This window comes from Athalia rosae, chromosome 5, assembly GCF_917208135.1.
Source record: "Athalia rosae chromosome 5, iyAthRosa1.1, whole genome shotgun sequence".
Taxonomy (NCBI): domain Eukaryota; kingdom Metazoa; phylum Arthropoda; class Insecta; order Hymenoptera; family Athaliidae; genus Athalia; species Athalia rosae.
In genome coordinates this window covers 15,600,874-15,627,342 of record NC_064030.1, presented here as the reverse complement: position 1 = coordinate 15,627,342, position 26,469 = coordinate 15,600,874, and the positions used below count along the sequence as shown (strand labels likewise).

The 26,469-nt window shown below is 39.2% G+C and overlaps 1 protein-coding gene across 1 annotated transcript in view; it reads left to right on the top strand.

The window, feature by feature from the left end:
* Positions 1–10,912, top strand: part of LOC105683952 — a 68,923-nt gene extending 58,011 nt beyond the window's left edge. The window contains exon 5 of the mRNA XM_020851177.2: positions 9,111–10,912. Coding sequence (XP_020706836.1) covers positions 9,111–9,452 — 342 coding nt within the window. The 3' untranslated portion in view covers positions 9,453–10,912. The remainder of the gene's footprint in view (positions 1–9,110) is intronic.
* The last annotated feature ends 15,557 nt before the right edge of the window (positions 10,913–26,469 follow it).

The following is a 26,469-nucleotide window of genomic DNA, read 5'->3' as shown; positions in this document are numbered from 1 at the left end:
ATCTATATAGATGGTATGTGTGTCCCGGTTAGGTACGTATATAATATATATATATGTATATATGTAGAGGAAAAGAAAACATGTTTCAGCTATCTGGACACTAATGAATGAACATCCCATCCGCTCGCAGGTGGTTGCCTTTCCGCTTATCCTTCCAAACGACGGAAGAAAAATGCAAAAAACAAAAAAAGAAAAGAATTGCAGTCGAAGAAAGAAACGAAAGATACTGTGACCGGTTTCGAGGCGGATAAATAAATAAATTTTTCCGAAAATGCTATAATTCGTATATTTTGTTGATTATCGTTGTCGTTATCGGAGCAATTAGTTTTGTTGTTTTATACGATACATATACAAGGCAAGGTGTACCCACCGGCCTACGTACCCTCGTTAAAGTTCGTCCTTAAAATCCTTTGTGACAAGGTCCTACGGAGGGATTAGCGAGGCCAATTAGCGAGCCGGTTGCCTCGTGCAGGTCACCGATCAGCGGGAAGCTTAGCCGAGACTCTTGAGTTGTTTGTTGTATCAAATAAACTGCCTTTGAATGTATATTCGGCGATGATTTGAAGCCGGTAAGAAAAGTGAAGCGGAGCGGGACCGGTGGCCGAGAAATTCATTTGTTTTTCATACGGATGGAAGGCGAAGAAGGCGAAGAAGGAGAGCTTGGGAAGAAAAAGTTCGTGAGAGAAATACGAGAAATACACTCGCTTTCGTCTCTACTCTGTTTCTCTTTCTCTAACGAATTCGGGTACTTGAAAAGTAAAAATCGTAGCCCTAGGGATTTAATTTCGGTAAGACCGACCGCCTACGTGTACCGAATTTGCCCTTTTTTCTCTTCTTTCTCGTATAAATAGGAGATCCGAGAGCCGCGTGACTACGAACAAGGATAAAGTAAACGTGATAAATAACTAGAAGTTGTAACCCGCGAGCCAGTCTGAATAAAACAACTTCGGATTGCTAATCGGGGACAAACGAGACCACGTGCCCGTACGGGCCGTTCCAGACCCTCCAAAAATCGTTACGTTTACCCTTATTATACACCCCCCCCCCCTCCCCCACCCCCAACCCCCTGTCCTCCACCAGCCCCACCCCTACGCCTTATACACTTAACTCCGCTGCTGTTAACTAATCCATGCAAAAGCAGCCTGCTGTATATAAATTTACAGCAATCGCGGCCTGGAACGTGATATTGTATAGATATATACATCCTACCTGTTTGCAATTTTCGTCTAAATTCTTAAGAATTCGTCTCGCGACCGAAGGATGAAAACGTTTTGATCTTCGAACGGTGCTCGACTCTCGGGGTGATTTCGAGTAAAGCTGCGAATCTTTAATTTTCGGAAATTTTAGCCCCTTCACGTTCGAGGGATGGGGTAAAATTATCCCGTAATGTCCGACGCGGTGTGATGGATTTCGTTAAATTGAATCGCCGTTGACGTTATTCGGTAAGCGAGGGGGTTACGTTGCGAAAGTTGGCGGAAACCGCTCCGGCATTTTCCGTGGAAAGGTTTCCATTGAATCGTACGCTTTTGTAAACCGCGACCCGACAAAAAACCCGAAGATGTCGGCGAGGTCGGCGATGGCATAACAACATCCGTACATTAACTAAAACCGAACCGATCTCTTCTTCCGCCGCTTCGTCTTCTTCTTTCGCTCATCCTTTTTCCCGTACGGGGATAGAGGAGTACAAGAGAACCCGAGGATCTAGAAATGGGCTCTTTTTACTTGCGGAGCGCGCAACGACATGCAGCAGTCGATCCGCTAAGCGCTCTCTTATACCGGAATACCGGCACTATAAATGGGGGATTCTGAATCTCTCATGTCTGCCGAGTATTTCCTGAAGGATTCTAAACATCTGAGGGTGTGCAGTGTAAAGACGAAGGTGCATTCTTTAGGTACTTACCTATACCCACCCACCTATTCCGGGCTGCTCCTCTCGCCTAATGAGACTCCCGCTTTTCTACTTCTCTTTTTCATTTTCGTCTTCTTGCTCCTTTTCCTACGTTTTTTTTTTGTTTTTTTTTTTCAACCGCTTTCATTTTTCACTCCAATTACAATCACATCCAAGAATGGAAAGTCGAGATCACGTGGGAATCGGGATCCGGAAAACAATCACCAACTGCTTTCTATTTAGAAATCGAAGCGGATCCAAATTTTTCAATTATCGCGTTGAATTCCTAACGATAAGTCCTCGTCTATTGTTGGTTTCGCTGTGCGATTCCTACCCCCGGTTCGGTTTGTCCTTTATTCTCATTTTTTTTTTTAATTCTTTCAATGACAATAAAGCTCGACTAAATACCGCGAATTCTTATATTCCGGCAACCTGTGGCTCCGGCGGAAGTCACTGCGGAATGCCCGCGACGGGAGTATTAAATTCGATAAAATCATCATAAATTAAAATAATTTATCAGTTCATTTCATGCCCCCGTATAATAGCTGCAGTATAACGATTCGGTCCGCGACCACGGAGAAGCACATTCCTAATTAGGTTCCATTAAACGCGCAACATTCATTTTCGGAGAATCCGAAGATCCGTTTCGGTATTTTCGAGGAAATATTCGTCCGGACCGAAGGGATGAATTTTAATTAACAAGGAAATCGTGCTTACCGTCATTCTGAACGCCTCTCAACTCTGACGATCTTTGAATATCGTCTTCATTCGCTTCTTCTTAATCTTTTTTGAACGTGGTCGGAAATATTGATTCTCTTTTTCTCGCCAACTATTCCAAAATTTCTCACCGATTCTATTTTCCGACGCACAATCATCCGCTTCGTACGTACACGGAATTTCAAACTCTTGTAGCTTTGTCAAAAAATGCACCATATACACGTACTTGGGTATATCCATATACTTGGCTATCCTTGGTAAATGTGTCCATCAGATGAACGCATACACTCAATGCCCCACAAATTTATCTACACAATTTCTAATCGCTCGCTTTGTCGGGAAAGGCACCATATATACCATAACCTCTAACACCCCGAGTCGTGCATGAAAATTGTCAATTTTCAAACGCCCATAACTTTGTGAAAAATGCACTTAAATCAATGAAATTTGAACCAAATTGAAGGTTGAACTTTCCGTTTTCATGCACGTATGACTGAACTGAGTTTTTTTTTTATCTCTTCCGAGTCACGATCTATAAACCAATCGATGCGCGAATTAACTTTTTTAGGAAAAATTATAAGTTACGCGTGATTCGTTCACCTCTCTTTGACGATTAACGAAGTGTTAAACAAAAATTAATCCAAAGTTTGACGAATTAAGATGTTTCGAGTAAATATATATTTTGTCTGTAAATGGTGTAAATATATATGAAAGTGAACTAGCGTTAGAGAGGTGCAATTTTGTGAGTTTATTACTTTATAAGTTTGGAAACTCTTTTGATGAAACCGCGCGCCTCGGCTCCACGACATCTTTTCAGCTATCAAAGTAGCTGCAAAGGGGCATAGTGGAGGAACCCTTGATTAACATCGTTTCTGAAAAATATAGCATTAGGCGGAGTAAATATCCACGATGAACTATGAAATTTTTATATTTTTTATTCGTTCGTATATTTCTTTTTTTTTTTCATTCCCATCCTTATTACCGGTCGAATTTTCTTTTTTATCCTCATTTTCACTTCGTCTATTTTATTTTTCATTCATTTTCCGCAACTCGTCTACTTTTACATCGAGACATCTGATCGTACCGAGAGTTTTCCGTGTAGCTGCTACTGCCGCTGCATACGGCGAACTCTGGTAGAAGTTTAATAACCAGACCTGCAGGTGAAAAAAACCCTTTGAGAAAGCTTTAATCTCGTGCGACATAAAAGAAAAATAATAATAATGACGATGAAGAAAACGAAAAAAAAAAAAAAAAAAAGAAATAGAATAATTTTCTTCTTTTTTTTTTTTGCCAAATCTCACTCGTGGACCTGCGGAAAATATGGCGCGAACGTGGATGAAACTTAATCGAGTTACGTCAAAATATATAAAACTTCCATAAACTCCGCATGATGGAAAAAAAAGAAAAAAAAAATGAGGAAACGGAAAATTGAAAAGGAGGAGAAGAAAAAAGAAGAAAAAAGAAAATTTAATTATTGAAATAATTGAATCGTGCCGTGCGACTTTGAAAGGGTCATTTTTGTACGCAATGTTTCGTATACATTGAATAAAATTGACCGACGTGTGCCGAAAAACGACCACGGCTCTCGCTCTAAGGATAAAAAGGGGACGACGAGAATTTCGTTTCAATTTTACTCAACGCCACCTTCGTCAACTCCTAATATCGTCAACGGCGTCGCATAGCCATAACCTCTTCGCATCACACATATCGTGCATTCGGACAATGACGCGGTCGTGATCAGCGTCCATTAATAAAATTCACCATAAATGGCCGACCGTCTGTTCTAACCTCACTTTTCCAACGTTACACAGCAGATAAAAATGGAAGACACAGAAGAAGATGAGGAAGACTTTATTTCATATGACGCGTTTAAAAAGAGAAAGAAAGAGAAAAAGAAACGATAAAAATGAAAAAAGAACACCATAAGTGGAAACCGTAGGTTGCGGTCTCGAAATGTCCAGGTCGGGGCAAATAAGAGTGCGGTAGATCGTCGTGATCACTTTTTTTCTCCAGGTATGGAAAGGAGGGGTGGAGAAAAAAGATAAGAGAGAAAACGGGAGGAACAAAAAAAAAAAAAGGAAGAGAGGAAAAGTAAAAGTCCTGGAGGACAATGTTATGCCCTATACACGGTCGATGGTGATGAGGGGTAAAGCTAGCTGAGGGATTCCCTACCGCAGCGCAAAGATTACGAGGTAAAGAAAGGGAGAAAAAGTAGGAAAGTAAGGGGCGAAAAATGGAATGATCTCTTCTGTCCTCACGGTCGTGACCGGTACTCTCCAACTTTCCCTAGGGTAAAATAGGTCTCGGCCCGTTGCGTACTGCCCTCATAAACTCTTCCTCCAGGGCGTGCTACCTGAAATATTTAGTTGCGGACTTTTCTTTTTTACGATACTTCGCGCGTATAATGATCTATGGGGCGATGTGTTTCAACGTCCCGTACACGCGTTATCGTACCTTCAATTTTTCTCATTTCATTATATTCTCCTCTCCTCTTCTCCGTACTATTTTCCCTTCTCGCGCGCACATCTGCTTTTGCCCCCCAGCGCGAAAACACACCACCCCGAAAATATCACATCTTCTCGTACCTACCGCGAGTAGCAAGTTATAAGAACGACCCCAGCTCGACGTTATCGTAACTCACGACCTTTTCTTTGTACATACTTTGTCCTCATCGCTTATACTTCTTTCCATTTTTCCTTGCTTCTTACTTTTTTTTTTTCGTTTTTTTGTTTTGTTTTTTTGTTCTGTTTTCAGACCCATCTCATGCATGTATCGTGTGGGCTGGCGTCTCACTTTGCAATTTAATTCTGAAAAGTTTGAAGAACCTTTTTCGGAATAAGTTGTCCTTTGTTTCCGTGTCCTTCTTTTTCTCTCTTCTTTTACAAACTTACAGTTTCGTACGTCAAACAACAAAATGACACACCTGATCGAAGGCAATTTTTTACGTCGTTCTCGTCCCATTTACAAGAAGAAGAACGATTTCGATCGCTTTTGAGAATTTTCACATCGAGCTACACTTTTTGAAATTGTCATACACACCATGTTCAATCCCATGGGATTTTTACACGTGAGTTTTAAGTTTTTTGTTAAAAAAAGAACGATGATTATCTGGCCGATGAAATACTCGTTGGTGAAATTGAAAAATAATTTTGGTTTCCTTGCATCGGTCGATTCACCTGCTCAATACGTGAAAGTTTAACGTGACGTCCACCGGACGTGGAACAACCGCAAGACTTCCGTTCTTAATTCAATTTCAAACGTAACTCAGAATCTAAGGGAGCTTTGGGACAACGAAGTCTGCGAAGACTGAACTTCCGTTATATCGACAGAAGCCTTCAACCACCCGAACATTCGTCTGGGTGGGAGAAAAAAGTATTTTGCATCTAGAACGCCCCGGATTTCCCTGAACGTCAAACATAACCTGTACACTATTTGACGTGCGGTGGAAGAGGAAACGGAAACTCGGGGTGCGCGCGGGCAGGTTTAGCAAAATTTGCCCTTTCGCTAATTGGAGGCTCGTTTAGCTCGCAGCGGACTGACTGGCTCTCTTTATCCGCATCGCACTAGTGCCTTATAGTAATAATTACTATGGGCGTATTGAGCTTGCACAGGTACGAAGCTCGCCGCGATATACACGTGACGATTAATTACTTTAACGAAGAGGCGTTTCGTGGGTGGAAAATAGGGAGCTCTCTCTCCGGGTGGTGGTGGTGGTGGTGGTGGTGCGGGTACGGTATACGGAGTGAATTATTCTCAAACAATTGTCTAGCAGCGGCAATTATTGCATTTCCACCAGATTATGTACGAAATTATGATACATGACTCATCAGATATTCATAGATGCACGCGTACATTAGCCTTTCCTGCTTGGGTTTGACGAGCCGTGTGTACGTAACCGTCGGCTTCGCGCGTGTAGGTGCGTGTCGAATCGCTGCTCAGGTCTGTTGGGGAAGGTTGTCGAAATTCCGGGGGATTTAGAGATGGAATTCCAAACAGCGATGGCGACAGCTATACCCCCAACGTTCGGTAATAACGCCAACAAGAGATTGACAAGGTGATTCAATCATTAGGTAGGCACGGGAGTGTGTCGGGTTTCCTTTAATTACCACCACCGCCATTGTTCTCGCCGCGTGACGCAATGCAGACTGCAAATCATCGAACTCCCTGACAACAAAGCGGCGGCATTAAATACATTATCATCGATATAACCTGCACAACTACCTGTTAAAGATACCCAAACCAATCTGATCTCTTCGTTCATTTTACCGCCAAATTACCTGACCCTGTTTTCCGGCATGCCAACGAAATTCCCCGGCAGAATGAAAAACGAATGAAAAATTTGTTTTTCCCTCCCTTTTTTTCCTCTTGCTCACAACCGATTTCGAGATTATCCAGCTTAAGTTCTACGCAACGTCAATTATTCCTAACCTTCCATCAATTTTTCATTTTTCTTTTTTTTTTTTCTTTTCTTCTGTTCTTATATTGTTTTTGCGGTTTATCAAAAGTTTGTAAGCCTCTTCTCCTTCTTCTCTCCCTTCTTCCATTTATTTCCCTTCAATTTAGCACCCCTCGGTACAAGACTAAATTCTTTATGGAACGATTTCCTGAGCTCCCGAAGAAAAAAGGGAAGAAAAGGAGAGAAAATGTGGATCTCTCTTCGCGATTGGAATCCGCCATCGACATGAACTGTACCCATACCAAGAATGAAAAACGTGCGGTAAGAAAAGTGGAAACCCGAAGTAAAAAGAAAAAAAAAAAAATCAAATTCCCCGCCGTCACCGAACCGGGACTTGATTACCGATGCATGAGATCAACAAAGCTCCGCTCCGGGGTCAGGACATTGAGGGTCCTTTTTCATCCACTATAAGGGAAGAATATACGGAAACCGGAAATGGGCAGGCGGTAACTCGGAGGGCAGGTGCACGTAATCGTTCCGAGGTATTCGAATCCGATGCCACGAATGGGTGGGGCGTATAGAAAAAATGAAAAAAAAAAAAAGAGGGGAGATTGAAAAAAGTCTTCGGAAGCTTGCGCGACCCTCGCGTCAAGTGTTTCACGTACGACCTCGAATTAAGATAAATCAACGAATGAACAAACGAACGGAAAACCATGTCAAAAATTCTGTGGCAAACGTTTCGCGAATAGAACCTTGTATATAGGTTATGTAACGAACGTACATTGCCGCCGCTGATGGTGGCGGTCGTACGTATGGTTTGAAGTCAAGCCGCAGTGCGCCTCTTGAAATATTCAGCAACATGAAAATTAAATAGCCCGTTTCTACCGATACCTACAACCTACCAGAGATATGCATCCGTGGTATATGGGTACCGTCCTGAAAATTCCTGTGCAATTTTAAAAACGCAGCCAACAAGGACTCGCAGAACGGCGGAAAAAAATGTTCGACAAAAAAGACCCGGAGGAGCGGAAATGCCGGGAGAATTTTTCCATCTGGGTTTCTTTCACTCCCCTTTTTTTTTCCCCCGTAGCGTCATCAGTTATTCGAGTCATACGATTTCATATGTAACGTTAGTTTCTTCTCCCAGTCGATTAACCAGAATTAATGGAGAACCACTTATTCTCATTGGATGACAATACAACGTATTTCATCTTCCCGTTCTATTCCATGCGCCGTTCCATTCTCCAGCAGGAAATGAGCCAAGTCTCGCTATGTATATACGTTCTTGAAGAGTTAAGTATCCGTGTCCACCCTGAAATGGAACGGCTATGCCGCGGAGTGTATTTCTGGTCGGAGAGAGGATAAGATACACGAGCTTCGGAGGCGAAAGAACGAGAATAAGAAAAATTTGGATTCAACAAGTCGTAAAAACTGAACAAACTACCGTAACCAGATATCTCGGAGGCGAACAAACCGGAAACAGCTGAAATCGCTCTCGGCTGATGAAAAACTGTGCCGTCCGATCCTACGGGAGCGAATCCTGCGTAGGTTACAAAAAAAAAATGACACCGAATCATTATTCATGCCGTTGTTATCGTCATCGCGTCGACCGTCTTGCTTATTTTGCCGCAATATTTTATCATCGTCATTTTCATTATCGCCATTATTAATGGTTATGGTATTGCCGGAAGCAACATGTGGCACAGGGTTTGATATATTAGAGGTTCAAGAGGCGCGGGTGGCTCAGTGGGGATATATCCATGGCCTAAAACACAAGCCTACGGTATAATTTAATCTCAAGTGTATAGTTATACCTGAATGTTACAAATATTCCTGTACATATATGTATGTGGGTAATATGCGTACATATGTATCCCTATATATTAGACAGGAGAGTGACGTTTAGTGAGTGAAGTAAGCCGTTGATTAGCAGTTCACCACTTCAAAGCACCGTCTCTCGATCTATTTGCCGCCATTTTGAACGCGTCGGGCCCTCGTCAAAATGGCGGCCGGTATCCCAGGCTCCGCGGTACACCTCGGAATCGGATTTGTTTCCGACATACTTCTATTGCGACGAACATTGAAATGTTTCGTTTTTTCTGTCCACAGGTGCCGGCGGAAAATACAATAATCTATCGTTACCCTTCATTCTGGTCTTCGGTTGGATCCAGGGGGATTTTAGGACTCCGTCTGGAAGCGGACGCTCGTTATTTCGAAGGTGACGGGGGCACAGCGACTTTACGTTGCATCGCGACCGTCGGTAGTCGTGAATACATTACTGAGAATCGAGTTATAATGGCGCACGTTAATAATCAACGTCTCAGCGCTGGCGATATGCTGAGAGGCTGTGCTTCCGAAATTCGAAGTACACTGAATCCTACGATCATTTTATTTTCGATACTTTTCCTATTCATGTTTTCCCATAGGGTCGATATTCTCTCAACGACGTGACCATCTTCGATCGGTCTCTCACGAAAGTAAAACTAATTAATTGAGTATTTTATTTTTTATCAATATAATAATTATATAAATATATCGATATGGGTATGTGTATGTACATACCTATACAACATATATATATATATATCTAGTATGCGTGACGTACGGTCGTTTCAATTACGTAACATTAAATCGTCCAATATATTTTGAAACGCCCTCATTAATTTATTATTACTAACATTATAATAATAATAATTATTATTATTATTAGTATCGTGACCGCCATTTCAACTTTTGGTATCATCATTATGAATTCCATTTTACCACCGATTCGGTTTATCTCATTATGAAAGACCGTCTGTACGCGGTTTGCCGATCGACATGGCGTGCCCAAGCTTTACTATAAATAGATAATTAATTATTTCATTCATATATTTTCAATTTCTCCATTTACCCGGTGATAAAAATATCCGAAATTGTAGATCCGTAGGAGCGCCCTGTGTGTACGTTTCATCAAAGTTTAATGAGGAAGAAGAGAGGTGAAAAAAAAAAGAAGAAAAAGATAAAACCTGTTGAATCAAGTTTTGTACAGTTATTGATATAGTAGTGTGGATTTGAAATTTGATATTAATATCCTTCATTATCCGAATAAACAATCGAGTGCCGCATCTGGGCTGTGTAAATAGAATTTCACGGTTTTGCATATTAAGTGTTCTAATAACGCACGTATGCAATATGTATGTAAAATATGTACCAAAGACCATGATACTTTTTTTACTTTGTATTATCTGATTTTTTATCCGGAAAGAACGAGGAAATAAAAAACCGACGAATATACATAGGTATATGTACCTATATTAGGTAACGGATACTCCTTTCTCTTTGAAGAATAAATGATTGATGATTCCGGCGATCGATAATATACGTGTATATGTATATAAAATATTCAACAATAAATTCACTGATCTGTAATCGTCTCGTTAAATTTTTACATTTTTGTATGTAATTGTATAACGTATATGTATATACGTATACAGCATTAGAAAGAAAAAAGTAATGAGTTGCCAAGAAATAAAATTTTAAAAAATATAGTAAAGCCTTGGCCACGCGTTGCCGTTGCAGGAAACACCAGATTATGTAACAATTGGAACGTGGATTGAGGTTCTGTGTGGGAAAAAGAAGAACGAAAGAAAAATTTTCAATTATTTTTTAATTCTCTCAGAAATTTGATATATTGCACTACATTAAATAATCGATATGATTATATAACTATGAAACGTATACAGAAATTTTCGGCGTTATATCCAAAAGCAAAGAAAAGAACGAATGAAAAGAAAACCAAAACCAAAAAACCAAAATCCTCACAAATAAGTCGAATGTAAGTAGATATCTCAATATTTAAATAATTACACGATATGTAATAGAGATGTGTGTATGAATGAAGTGTGTTGTAAGTACGAATGAAGAAAAGATGGACGCAATTTGGATGAAGAAAATATAATGTGAGACTGGCCTCGCTGAACATATCACGCCGTCATCCCCGTCATTTCATTGAAAAAAGAGTAAAGAGAAATAAATTATTGATAAAGAAGATTAAATGAACTTAATAAATAATTAAAATAAAAACGCACTCGCAAAGACTCAAATATTAATTTATTGTCGTAAAAGTGTTGCGACTATGTTAATAACGCGATTAAAAAATCACACGATTATATGCGCGAACGCGGCTTCGTCGCGAATCACAAGCAAGCAAATCGAACGAAATAAAGAAGGAGAAGAAAAAAAGAACCATCAGCATATTCATTCGCCTCCTTCGGTCCAACGAATAAATAACTACGTGATATTTCGCGTACGATATCTCATTAATATTGATAGCGCGATTCAGAACTACGGCCGTTGATATACCTACACAGTAAATTACCCTTTGTTATGTATGTAAAATTCGTATTTATATGAATTGTGAAATTCAGATTGAAGATAACCTAGTGAACATGCGGTGGCTCAAGTACCGAGGAAAAACCGAAGATGGCGAAGTTTCCGGTCCGGAAATACCTCGGAAATAAGTCCCCCGGTTTCCGGCGTTTGAGGTTATGCTTGATGAAGGAATAAAAAAATCAAACACAAATAGAAAGAGGCGAAGAAGGATACCACTTTTTTCACCCCCGCTCAAACGATTCCTATATACCCAGATGCATAACGCACGTGGAAATACGTATGAATCTGTAAAAAAAGTAAAAAGTTTCATCGGGAAATCGGCGTAACCATAGAACTGTCAGAGTCCAACGGAGATGGTAGGCCCTGCGTGCGATTTTGGGCTCTCGGTTTTCGTTGGGGGTTCGGGTGGATAGATGGAGCGCGTGCGGGTGGATATGAAAAACGTATAAAGGTGGAAATAGTTGGTTTGGTTTGATCGTTCGGTGGGAAGGGGAGACTAGTCGGAGCAGCAGCTCGTTTTCTACCCTGCCTCTCCAATATAATTCGCTGACGGTGTCGATCGGTTTAACGCCCATTCCACTACCTACATAGCTGTTCCGATATCACGACGAGACTGCGGACCCGATATCAACCGATATATTTTATTGCTAAACACACTCGGATAATAAACGCCCATATAGAACGGTTACAGTGTCCGGCGTAAAAAAAATTGAAGGTAAAAAAAAAAAAAAACTCCCCTCCCTCTCTCGCTCAAGCGGACACACCGGTTATGGTCATAGCCCACAATTTCATATAGGTATGTATATATTTTGCAGGTAAAATTGTTCGGTTTATCGAAACGATCGATAAGTCAATGGGTGTGTAGTGGCTGCGGGAGCAACAGCAGCCAGCAACCTTTCGGTTTAAATATAATACGTATGCACACATGCCTCTGCACGTATATATATTTCTATAATATATACGTGGGGGGGGTGGGTGACATTTGTCGGCAAATATTTTTCATATCATTTTTATTTTTCACTCGCTCTTTATATATACATGTACGTTCGTTTTATTTTTGTAACCGAAAAATGGTAACGGACGCAAACTGCTGCAGTGATCCGATTTATTCTATTCCGTTAATATATTTATTTTCGTTCATTTTTCTACTTTCGATTAATCATAGTTTCACGGAAAATTTTCTACGAAATTTTCTCTATTTATTACTCAACTTTTTTACAACACACCCCCGGTATATGTATAGGTATGTACAGTAGGGTGGGTTGAAAAAAAAAAATTTTTTTTCTTCATTTTCTTAGCATGGGGGCAGAATTTGTTCCTTATAAAAGAAGAGAATTTTTCAAAGGTGGAAAAAATTTTTTACTTGATATTTGGCGGTAGCCCACTCGTTTTCCAAATAAATGATCAATCAAGTGGGGTGCTATTCGAATTTCTCGGTCTGCAAGAAAGCCCGAGCTTAGCTGGAGTCAGCGTAGCTAGCAGCGTAGCGCTTTGTTGTGAGACGTCACCTTCGGGGCTGAGCAGAGGTGACGCCCCACAACAAACCGAGCGCCCCTGGCTACCTGACTCCAGTTTAGCTCCCTTGTAGACCGAGAAATTCGAATATTTCGACCCATGCATGCATTGCGACGAATTAAAGTGGATCTACGACTGAAACCAATCGATATGTCTTATAATTTTTCTACTTCTAACAGCTAATAATCGATCGAGTAATCATTAGGTGGAAAAATTTGCTTTTTTTATAAGGTACAAATTCTGCTTCTATGCTAAAAAAATGAAAAAAACAAATTTTTCTCCAACACACCCTAACGTACAGTAGGACAGAAATCGCGATCAAATTCCGTGACAAATTTATACTTTTTAAAAAACGAAAGAAAAACTAAAAATAGGGGGAAAAAAAACTGAAATAAATGAAACGGATAACGGTTCGTAGTGTACGTGAATCGAAAACAAAAATGGGAAAAAAAAATCTTCTATATTGCGCTAACGAAAAATTATCTGATGCTGACACGATATTCGATCACCGTGAGAAATATACGTAAAATACTTAAAAAGAAACCAAAAAATGTGATCACGTATAAGTATATCTAATGCATTAAGAAAAAAAAACAAGGGAAAATTATGAAAGTCGAAACGAAAAGTAAACCAAAACTGTAGAAAAAAAATACCAAAAAACCCTCCGCCATTATCTATACCTATATAATAGTAATTACGAATTATCATATTGAAAAACTTAACGAAGAAAGCAAAAAAATTTGAAGACTAATTTTTAATCTCCACGAGGGAGGAAAAAAAACGACGACAAAACTTACATGATGCAAGAACGAAAACGCATGCGACCGCATTATACGCCCTATAAAAAATTAATAACATTAATAATAATCATAATAATAATAACAGTATTGAGCAAAGTACATTAAAAGGAAAAGAAAAGCACAGAGAAAAAAGAATTGACGAAGTATATAATTATATAAATTATAATATTATTAATACTCGAAGCATATACTAGTAATTGATAATAATGATATTGAATGTATAATATATGAAAATTTCAATGAAATATTACCGTCTAAATAATTAAGAGAATATGAAACGAAGAATATAAATAAGTAAATAAATAAAATATGAAATGATTGATATGATTATCAAAAAACAAAACGTACGATACGTATTATAAATTATCTCTCTCTATTAATGCATACATATATATATATATATATATATATATATATATATATATTATATAAATGTGTATATAACTAGTTGAATATAAATAAATTATATCTACAAATATATTATATACATAAATTTAATCTCGATTGACCACACCGGATAGGGAGGAAAGAAAAAATTTGAAGCGAAAAAAAAAACCTTAACACAGACACTTTGCAAGAAAACTGATAAATTGAATGAAACGAAGATCATGTAATAGATAAATAAAAAAGTTGAACAGAGGAGGAAAAAGAACAAGAAAACAAATTATATTTTAAGCTATTAAAAATACGTATGTGTATTATTTATTACGATTGATTGTAAATGTATAATATAATGATAAATCGAATGACATATACATATATAATATATATATATATATACATAATATGTAATATGATAAATGAATATAAATATAATAGATAATTATGAATATAAATATATATTTAATATAGAATCAATTAATATAAAAGGAGAATTAAGTTTGATTGATATAAGTATTATATATCTATCTTTATATAATACATATATTACATGGATCGGTTTTGTATAGGTGAAAATAACAATGATTACGAAATAATTTTTATTTTATATATTTATCATTTGAAGATTACGAATTATTGCTCTATGTGTCGGAACTATGTGCACCAGATCATCGTCGTCATCGTCTCATTGTCAAACTTGGTCTCCATTTTGTGAAATTTTTTTTCATCTCCTCACCGCCATTAAGCGCGAATGCCGCCATCTAGACAATTCTGCGGAATGATGAGAAAAAAAAAAAGACTCCACGCGTGTAATACATAAATCCACCTACTCAAGAGCTAAAACGAAAGTATAACCAGCTTCGGAACGAAGGTGAATGGCACGTGACACGGTTACAAATTTTACAATTAGTCAATTGGGGTTATGGGGGTTACAGGCCGAATGCAAGTAGACCCGGAACCTTTTGTTGCCGTAACGATGAGGTAATGATGTAGCAATTATGCTCGTATTCGCGCTGGCTCGGCGCTCGGCAATCGCGTACCTGAAAAATACTACAGTCGATACCTAACATAACCTTACTTTTATTTCTTGTCGTCGCGTCTCGGATCACCACCGACTCGCGAAACTATACGCGTACACACGAACCCCTACGTGTGTACGGGCGACATCTTGCCTTTTGCAGGTTCACGGAACTTGGCAGGCGTTGCGACTTTAACCCGTCATAAACATACGTCATACGTGATATTTACCAGAGATTAAACTACACGCGGATAAATAATCCACCCCAGATATGGTCTGGCGCACAAAAAAAAAAAAAAAAAAACGTTATTAGATAGGAGGATACTTTTTATTACTGTATATAATGTACTGTGTGAGTAACGTGAAAATTACAATGATCGTATAATACATGAATTTGCGCGTGCGTTTTTTTCATTTACTTCAAGTTAAATTAATGAAAATCTCATCGATCAATTAACATTCTTTTCTTTTCACAATTCGAAAAAAAACGGGCTTCTCATTCGCAGAGAAGACCTGGACGGAAAAAAAAAATCAAGATCGGCGTGATAAAATGAAATTCCTCGGGTATTTTTTGAAGTTGAAAGGTGATTGAATAAAATTGTCCTCTTTTTTTTTTTTTTTTTAATTTTCGTGCGACCGCTAACGAGCTTTTTTCATTCATTGAACATACATATTCAATTCACCGACGAATGAACCGCACGCGCGAATATGTGTCTATACTTAATTAAAAACAAAGAAAATACCAAATAAAAAAACAAAAAAAAACGAGTATTAATTATACGTATATGATATAAGATTTACACCAACAAGTCCATACGCATCAGACACACTTTTCAGATACATATATACCTTACACCATAATACATACTTCTATATCGAGTAAGACGACAAACAAAAAAAAAAAACTAAAAATATAAAAAACACGAACGTGTATCTTCGATCTCGAACAAAAAAAAAAAAAAAAAAAAATGAAAGAAATAAAATGATAGGTATTTCAGATTTCTTGTTATATGTTTATTCTCGCGACGAGTCTCTCACTTCCGGTCACCCATTTCCTTCTCTTTTTTTGTCATCCCAATTTTTTTCTTTTTTTCACTCCTTCAATGCTGTTTCCATTTTTTTTTTTTTTTTTTTTTTCTTCCAGATTTTCTAACCCCTAGTCGTTTCGGCGTCCCTCGCTATGGGATCGGCAATCCGCTAGGGGCGACCAATTCTGCAGCAGTCCCGAAGTCCTGAAAGGAAAGAGAAATAGAGGAAGGGAGATAGAAAAGGTAGCGGTCAAGGAGAGCGAGATGGAGGAAAACTAAAAAAAAAAAAAAAAAAGGAGAGAACCCTCCGATGGAAGGAAAGGAGGCAAAAATCAACCCCTCATTGAGGAATACCGAAGGCATTTTCTACTACTGGCGTGTGTAATTTTTGGTACAGAAAAGACGACCGCAGCGGGCAGCCGACCTCCTAAATAAATAAAAAGGTTTGGGGTCCAAATCCACCATTCTATAAATTGTGGACACAAGTTCGATAGAAATTCTGCCACCGCCGATGCCGCCTTCCCGAAATAGGGTAAGGTGCCACCACCCATTTCTTTTTCGCGGTAAAGTAAACTGCACTTCCATGAATAAAACCCAAAGTAAAAGGAAAAAAAAAGAAAGAGATATTCACAGCATACATCTTTTCGTCGATTTGAATTGGAGTAACCGAAAAATAAATTGGCAGATGAAAAAAACAAAAAAGGATTGACTGACACCGCCATTTTGTTGTAACCCTGAAAATTATTCTCAATTCAAACCAAGGATCAGTTTCTGCCATTTTGTATTCTCGTATTGCATAGTTCAGATTTCGTTTCCTTTTATTTTATATATTCATCGTTTTTTTTGTCTTCTCCTTTTTTTTTTTTTCTTTTGTTAGCCTTTCCTGCAAGCAACAAGGCGCATAACTGATATCTCCACGTCGCTATCCCGCATATTTGTGATCCATCCGGCCATGAACCATAGGATACGTAGTAGAGAGGTTTTCAGCACTGAAGAGCGGCAATATTAGAGCTACTCGCGGAAGGTGGTGGGGGTGGGGGGAGGGGAGTGCAGGGTGCAGGGGGCAGGGGGTGGAAGAGAGAGAAAGATCGATGTCTGCTATTTGCAGGGGAATATCGTTGGGGATAAAAAAGGGGCCTCTTGGACGTAAAAAGGATTGAAAACTCGTAAAACGTAACGTTGGTCAATGTCAGGGTCTGCGAGACAGCCACGGAGTTACAACGTACAGAGGCGGGCACGCACTTGTCCAACCAAACCCCATCTAAACTATACGCCCGGGATAAAACCCGATACCGAAACCGATACGAATTTTATCTCTTCAGAGCGCCCCTCCGTCACGCTGCAGATCCCATCTCCCGACAAAAAGTGAAAAAAAAAAAAACGAGCAGACGATTTTATTCCTTCGCAAATACAGAAACGAAAGAAAAAAACAAACTCGAAAAGGAAAAACTAAGTCGGAGGGGGAGTCAAAAAAAAAATGGGAAAAATGGAGCAACAGCTTTAATGCGCGTTAGTTTTGTTTGGTTTCCACGCAAGTACATCTTGATAACACCTAATACGTAATACGAAAGGCCGTTCTGACCGCAGGTTGGCACGCTTCCAATCAGTTCTGTGTTATATGGTAACAAACTACCCCCTCCCACTGTTAACTGTACCACACACTGCATACCCGCAAAACTACCATTCCGAAGCGCCGCACACCTCGGCTTTGCCAACGTTACTTAATCTCTCGGCCAAATTCGGATCGAACGATCCAACAAATTCCCCTGGATGATGTAAAACCTCGGTACCCATATCGCAGAATTAAGGACTGGTGGAACCAAAAGCGACAATAACGGCGGCTCCTTTGATGTTTCCTTTGTCAGTTTTCGTGACCTTGAACGGTGGTCGCCACGGTTTGAACAAGTATTTTCTGGCTCCTTTTTTCAAACATCAATTGATAAACGTAGTATCGGCGGCCATTTTGTTATAATCTACTTGGTCATGACATGGCCGCCGCTCGCTCAAGGTCACGAAAACTGGCCACAGCAAAATAACGTATTGTCGCTTGCTGATTCTGTCAGTCCTTATTCTGTGACTATACTGTAGGCGTACGCGATTCGTCATCGCCGAATTTTTTAGTTTATAGTTGGGTGCTAACAACCAACTTCAGAACGACACTTCCCCTGCACGGTGTTTTAGCGAAGCTGGAAGCACGCCGTAAAAATCACCGGTGCAACTTTTAAGAACTGACCAGAGAGCTTGGAGATCTTCGAGGTGAGAAGAATTTCTCGGTAGAAAATCTTCCATAATTCAGATTGGGAAGTTCGAGCACTCGAATTACGAGAAACGTCCCCTTAAATCATAGCGGAGACCATCATTAATCTCACGGCAAGAGGGTTGGTCTGTTTTGTTTTACTCGTTTTTTTCGTATCCTTATCTGGCTTTTATTGGAAAACTAAATTGCCCAGAGCACTTTGCTACTGTGTAATATATTAGTATTGGTTTCTATTAATTGCCGTAGGGAGGAAACAACGCGAGGTGTGCAGGAATGTATCTATGGAGTATACGGTAGGTAATATGGAAACCAATGGGCGGCTCAGAATTCCCATTAGAATGTGAGGTGCTTTTGTGGTCAATTCACGCGAGTGGCTACCACCAAAGTACACTTTAGCCCTTCCGAAACCAGCTCGTCCTGGCGACCGAACGGTTCCGAAGGGATGAGAATTAATCTTAACCTATTACATCAACTCGGAAGAAATGAGAGAGAAGAAAAAAAAAAGATGGGCGGACGGGACGGAAGAAGACCGAGTAGATCCAGAAAAAAATCGTCCAAAGGGGAATCGTTTGTCCGGAGGCGAATCAACGAAAAATTTTCGCTCATGTTATTCCATTTTTTTTTTTTTTCCCACGACCGGGGAACCATTTTTGCGAAATTTTCATTCGGACGTTCGAATCCGTCCGGATGAGACTATCTTTCGCGTACGTAGCCGTATCAAAGCTTCGTTTCCGGTGATTTTAATCTCTTCGAACTTTCGGAGGTTAGAATTTTACGCCATTTAAATTTCATCGTCGCCGAGAACAAAGCCGTGAAGTTATTCATCGCGGAACCGACTGCTTTGTTAGTTTCTGATATTCCAGTCACATCGTTGGCATAACTCTCTACAGCTTTATTACGAAACGTCACGAGATTTTCAACGCTCTCCATTTCTCTCCCTCTTTCTAACCTCCAACGCCACGCGACGATGACAGCCCCGCTTAAAAGATGAGAACCGAAGGTTGAAAAAAGGTGGTATATGTGTACGCGCATTGTGTGCCATTTCATAAGGAGATATATGGGAATATCGATGTCAGGCGAAGTGGAAATATGCAAAGTAAAAAAATCTGCGGCGACGAGTAAAAAGGAATTAGCCTCCCCTCCATTTTTTTTTTTCTTTTCTTTTTTGTCTTCCATTTTCTCGGGGTAGCGGTGCAAGTTTTCGATTATTCTGGTATATTTCCACCGACGGTTCTTCGAGAGAGAGAGAGAGAGAGAGCGAGCTACGGCGATGATGCAGGTCCGCAGTTTGTACCTGATGGCCGATGGGATGGTACGGTGTGTTCGGGTGTAGCTTTACTTTCCTTCGTCTCGAATACGCCATCTATCACTCGAGGCATGGCATTTTGCGAGAATGGGACAGACCGGCAGTAGCACAGCCACCACGGTGCCCCGGCAGTTTGAGAGAGTCGCTAGCTAAGAGGTCAAAGGTTCTCTCCGATGGGATGAAATTTTTCGCAAGCAGGCGTTAACGTTTGCGTAAGTATTGGAGGTCTGTGTGTTAAGAAGAGGAGAAAAAGGACCGCGGGAACAGGGGCGAGCCGGGAGGGATGAATTCGGGGATATATAAGGGATGAGAATATGGTGAGGGTGGTGGTGGTGGTGGTGGTGGTGGTACGTACGAGGTCTAAGGTCTGAGGTATAAGGTATGCTGGTGTTAAATCCGCTAGGAGTTGGGGAGGAGGAGGATGCGAGCGGCGAAAACGGGGGATGAGGATGAAGGAGGAACAGAACAGAGAGTGAATAACTCCAACTACGTGATGCCGTCGTCCTCCCGAAGGATTGATGTACTTCTCCTAGGTCGCCCCTCACCCCTCGATTCTTACACCGTCACGTACCATCTTTACTCGACGGTTCATAAGTTCTATTCGGGGTATAGGTGGGTACCGTGTATACGGTACGCCCACACACGCACACCCACACGTATGTATACCTGGTACCATCGGTCCCGTTTCTTTCCACTTCCAAAAATCGCCAAACAATGCCTTCCGTAATTCAACTCTCATGGGTAAAGAATCACTCGGTATTGTACGAACACGTGAGATCCGTCAAATCTTTCGGGAAGAAAAAAAACACGCACACCGATCCTGCTCAGGATACTGGAAACCTTCGCGTAAAATCTTGCAACGTTCGAGAATCACTTCGAATTTTCTAACGAGTTTTGAAATATTCCCACGAATTATATTCGATTTCCACGAAATTCGTCTCGACGAAATTTCGTACATGAAATCTTTACGAAGTCTAATGAGATCTCGATGAATCCGAAAAATCCTACAAAGTCCTGCGAAATTTTAGGCGTCCCTTGAAATCCTCATGAAATTTTGACGAAGTTTCTTGAAATTTTCCGAAAGTCAAACAAGATTTATATCGGTCACACAAAATCTCCGAAGTTCGGTGATTTGAAACAACAATTTGTGAATAATTAGCACCATTTTTTTTTTTTTTGTTCCTGACAAAAACAGAACAAGGATAAAGAACAATATCGTCGAACGTATTTCCTCTGAGTCGTCTTTACATCTGTATTCATAAATATATATATATTTTGAACACCCCGAGCGTAAATTTTCGAATAATCCCTCGCAATATGTATATTTAAACGAATAACGTGAAAATAAATTTCCAATTTCACACGCTGGTTTAAATTAACCTTGCAAATATTTATACGCGATTTCTCCTCCCTGCATCAGGCGTCTAAATACATATATATAATAAACCAACTCTCGATAAATTCTCTCACGCGTTAATCAAATTTTACAATTTTCTCAACCAACCCGACTACAACTCCGACTGACTCACTCGCTCTTTTACTCCGTTTACGAAATATATTTGCAAAATTTTCACTCACTCTAAGAACCGCATCAGAGAGAGGATGTTTGATTTCTTTTTAAAATAAAAGCAAGCTTTGAAAAAAAAAGAAGAAGCGAAAAAATCGAAAGCATTTATGCGTACGAAGACAAAACGAGTGAAGTTGGAAGAAAAAAAAAAAGATAAAATAGAATGATGACGGAAGAAAATTTGATTCAATTTTTAAATTTTAATAAATTTATACAGTAGGTATAATATTGAACTTGAGATCGTTTGTTTGCTAATTATATCCAGCTGATTTCGGACAAACGGTGGACTGATTAGCGAAGTGCAGGTGGGGCGGGGGAGGAGGTTGAAAATGAAAAATTAAAAGGCCAACAAAATGGGGTTTGTATATAAGGGAAGGGAGTTATACAACGTTTCGAAGACAAGCAATTAATAATTGAGGATTACGACGTTTTTTGGAGAGGGGGGTTGATATTGACGCGTATATACGTATATACAATCAAGTTTATTGGGAAAGAATTTCGGGGCGAAGCGGACATCGAAACACGATAGAATAAGGGAGAGGAAAAAAAAAGAAAAGAGAGAGAGAAAAAAAAAGCTAATGAAATAAAAAACGAAAATCCAACGCAGCTCTCAAGTTCGCACTGGACAATTAATCTTCGTCTGTACATACGCTGCGTTAGATATATCTAATTTCGTTATAGAACTTATATCAACCGGAAACTGAGTTATCAGAAAAATTTTCGCAAGTCATTCAAGTTAAAGGTGAGGCGTACGAGATATACGGATACCGAAGAACTTCAAAAATTATTTCCTGCCTAACCCCAGGAACTAATCACACCTGAAAGTAAAACCAGCTGTTCCTGAGTCGCCATTTTCTTTTTTTTCTTTGATCACTCACCCCATCTATCGGATCTTCGAAAACCCAATCGTAGAAAAAAATATTCTCCGATCTCAAGAGATTCATTTGCAGTGAATTCGTGCAGAGTGAAAGCTTGTAGTATTTCTTTTTTCATTTCCATTCTTCATTTTTTTCTCCATTTTGTATTACAAAATCGACTATCCGCTCGTTGGACTTTGAATATGGAGAAAGATGAAAAAAGCAGCGGAAGTGAAACGAGAAATAATAAAAGACAAGAAAAAAAAAAGAAACAAAGAAAGAAAGAATAATAATAAGGAAGCCCGAGTATTTCCAACCCTTCACTCAAGAGGTATTGAATGTCTCCCGACGCCTCTGAACTCACCCCCCCGAATTTTCCCATCTTCGATACCCTTCCCGATTTATATAATATACCTAAACCAGTCGCACTACGCGAGATGTGTCGAAAAAAACCGTTCTGAAGAAGGAAAAAAAAAAAAGAAACGAGAAAAGGGGAGACGAAACGAAAAAAAAATATAAAAACGACAGAAGAAAATATCGGTAACAGATTTCAACAACCTGCAGGATCTTCGCAGTTTTTCCTCCAGTTTTTTCGTTTTACTTTTTTTTCTTTCTTTTTTTTTTTTTTTTGAGGGATTGTCTTTTCACTTTGCGTGGATTAGCAAGGGTATTATAAAAGACTCCGGGGTGTGAAGGTCGTGCGGTGAGTAGATTTGAAAAATAAATGAAACAAAAGAAGTGAGGTCAGGGGGATGATGAGGAATAAGAGATAACGAAAAAATTAGAAAAAGTCGTAACGTTCAACCGGAAGATTGCCGAAGATATTACACAAGTATACAATCTGTGTAATTTTATATCTATGGCTGGCGTGACAGAAAGAAAAACTAATCTCCTGCAAACTTTTATTATACGATACTTTATTTTTCACGTCACCGCAAAAGAAAAAAAAATTATCTGCACAGCGATATCGATGAATAATTAATAACGTATCTCTTCGACGGCATCAAATTTAACGAAAATTTAATTCCCACGGTATATATATATACAGTACATAAGATTGCAGAGAAACGTTGAGAATAAAAACAAAAAAATGGAAGAGAAGAATCAAGTTGAAAAGTTTATTTTTAAATCTTTCCTTTTTTTTTTTTTTTCCTATACACCTACACAGCCGCAAATTTCGCAGTCAGAATTACATCATCGCAACCCGCGGTCGTCGATTGAAAAGCCAATTATTACGGCGGCTATGTTCTCTAATTATAAATCGACCGTTGAAATGAAATATTCCAGGGAAAATAAACTCTCGCTACATGCTGCAATTTCGGATGAAATATATTTCCGCGCCGATGTCACGCTAATTATTATATTTCTGTCATTTGATCATTATTATCATTATTCACCTCGACCTGTACACATCCTACCTATGTACGCACACGTATGCACCAACGATACTACGTGCGTACATCCGAAAGTGATGATGTTGATTTTTTTTTGTTCTCACGTGTACGTGAAAAGAAAACACGATGGATTAATTAATGTAAATTATTTATCATCGAGTTACTTGGAAATTTAAAGAGCGTTATACGATATTGTAGAGTTGCGTACATACATACGTATGTATATGTACGGTGGGCGTAACCCGATATCTGCAGGATTTTCAACAGCTTGACTCCACGGTGGAGCTCCGCAGCTGGTGGGTCCGCGTGTTTGAAAGCATCAACTTTAATTTTCAAATATCAGCCGCCGGTAAGTAATTCGTTACGTGTCATATAATACCTGTTATCATATCGTATTATGTAAAACATTGTACGCAGTGTAAATACAATGAAACGAAAATGTGTTTCGTCGAAACGAGCGATTATTATTTTTCGAAATTCTGGCGACGGATGAGAGAATAAGGTGAAACGCCGCGAGGCGAAGAGTCGAATAAAAGACGGAGGGAGGAAGGAAAAGAAAATGTGTAGTCCAAGGTGAACGTGGAATGGAATATTATTCACGCAGAATAAGCTACTATCGCTGGAATTGGTATGCTGCATGGTCATGAATTTTCAAATCGGTCGTTCTACCGTTTAAACGACATTTCTGTGGAACGATTTCAGAACTCAGAAGGTCCGACGTCGCCGCGCTAACCCGGGTTTCTTATAGGTAAACTAGAAATGTTTGGTATACGAACTACTGGGCGAGATTAATAGTCGCAGTCTCGAAAGTATAGCGGAGCGGTAGCGAGAACCGGGAGATAGGATGGAACGAAACCGATCAGGGGATGAAACTTTGCATGAGAGTCGAAGATGGAAATTTCCGGATCCCGAAACACCAGAATTTCGATTTAGGTGAACCCCGGCAGCGTGGAGCACGTCGCGCGATCCTCGGGATCGGAAATATCGAGATTCCTGTGAAATTCTGATTCTCACATAAATTCTTCTTTTTTTTGTCGACAGCGAACTGACCTAATTGTTCTCACCTGCGGTTGTCCAAGGGCTAATTTCCTACACGCTAATTTATAATCTTCCTCTTCCTTTTGTCCCTCTCGGTTTCTCTCTCTCTTCCTCTCTCTGGAGACACTGAAAATATATCGTGTATCTTAGCTGGGACTTGCGGGACTTAATGAACTTTCCTCGTTAATATTCCTTAAACTTTCAATGATTATAACAAATGTATAAGAAGATTTTATGTACATTGCATAGGTAGGTTATTACCCACCGCATCGTATTATATATAACACGAAGAGGATCAGTCAACGTCAAGATTCGCGATATTAAAACATTAATATTAATAATAGAACAAGGAACGTATAAAATAATAAAATATAATGGGACAAAATTAATCATATCTTAATGTGAATGTGACACGGATATTATTTTATTTTGTTTTTTTTCAAATTACCTGCGCCTCTGTCGATTCATTATACGCGTAGAAATCATCAACTTGTATCGCGTGAATTCGGGAAAAAAAAAAGAAGAAAACGGAAGAAGAAAAAAAGAGGACAGTCCGTTCACGGTTCTACCGAACTGCAATGACGTATGAGAGCGATGAAAAAGGAATTCAACGAAATGAAATGAAATAAAATGAAATAGAAATAAAATTCAATGAAACAAAATAACAAATAAATTCTAATTTTACGCTCGAACGTTCGCAAAACGTGATTGGCTTGACGAATCGAACGAGCTTCGGCTGAAAAACTAAATGACAAAAAGTGCTACGAAACAAAAAAAAAACAAATAAAATAAAATTGAAAAAAGAGCAAAGTACAGAAAGACGTGTACAGTTAATTTTGACGGATTTTGCATCACCCGTTCAAATCCGTTCAAAAATCCCCCTGCACTTTCTGCATTTGATTTTTATTTTTATTTTTATTTTGGTTCAATTAAAAATGGAAAACCAAAAAAAAAAATTAATCCGAAATGAAAGCAAAAAAACAAACTAACTACCGCGTTAACGGTGCATTCATTTATTTATTCATGGTACACTTTTGGACTAATACTTAATTAATCCCAACGAGTGTACTTTATAATCTCGTTGTTAATATGGTTCGGTGCGGACGCTACTAGGTAGAGCTACATACGTCGCGAACGTTTGGAATTAGAAATGTCGAGTCTAATAACTCCGCTAACTCCTGGTGCAATTAGGGGGTCCCTTGTAGTACGAACATACCTATGTAGGATCTAAGTACATACGCATATATAACACTCTTATCAGTTCATGGGACTGAATTAAATAAAGGAGGTTATTATCCGTACCCACCCCGTTTTAATTAGCCCTTGAATAAACTGTAACCTGAACCTAAACGGGCAATTATAATTTATCTAGAAAAAGCATGGAAAACTCTCCATTTTGTGTGTCGGAGAAAAAATATCCCTAAAAAAATTGGATTTAAAATTAGAACACCTACGCTTAGGGTGTACTAATTCTCTCATGTGTTTTTTTTTTTTTGATAAAAGAAGAAGAAGAAAAATGTCGATCCGAATTTACATTTCACGACCGAGTTTAGACTCAGCTGAACAAATCGGAAGTTAATTGCAAAGAGAAAAAAATTAAAAACAGCCCTCCTCATCTCGTTGCTGACCAACGAGGTAATTTTTCGACACAAATATAAATAGCAGAAATGAATTACTTTTGCTCGGACGAGAAAAAAAAAAAGAGGAAAAAAGAAAGCTCTTGATTCCAGCCCCTGATGATGATGTATAAGGGTTCAAGGGTAAAGGGATGAAAATTACACAGCGATTGATCGATGGTGTTTGAATTCTTTTGTAAGATAGTCGGAAAAGGAACGATGTGAAATTGGCGTTTGGGAGTAGGTACTTTGAAGAAAATTCCTAAGCGTAAACAGAGAGTGAGTTGAGTCGGTTGAGGTTATGAGGTATGAGGCTG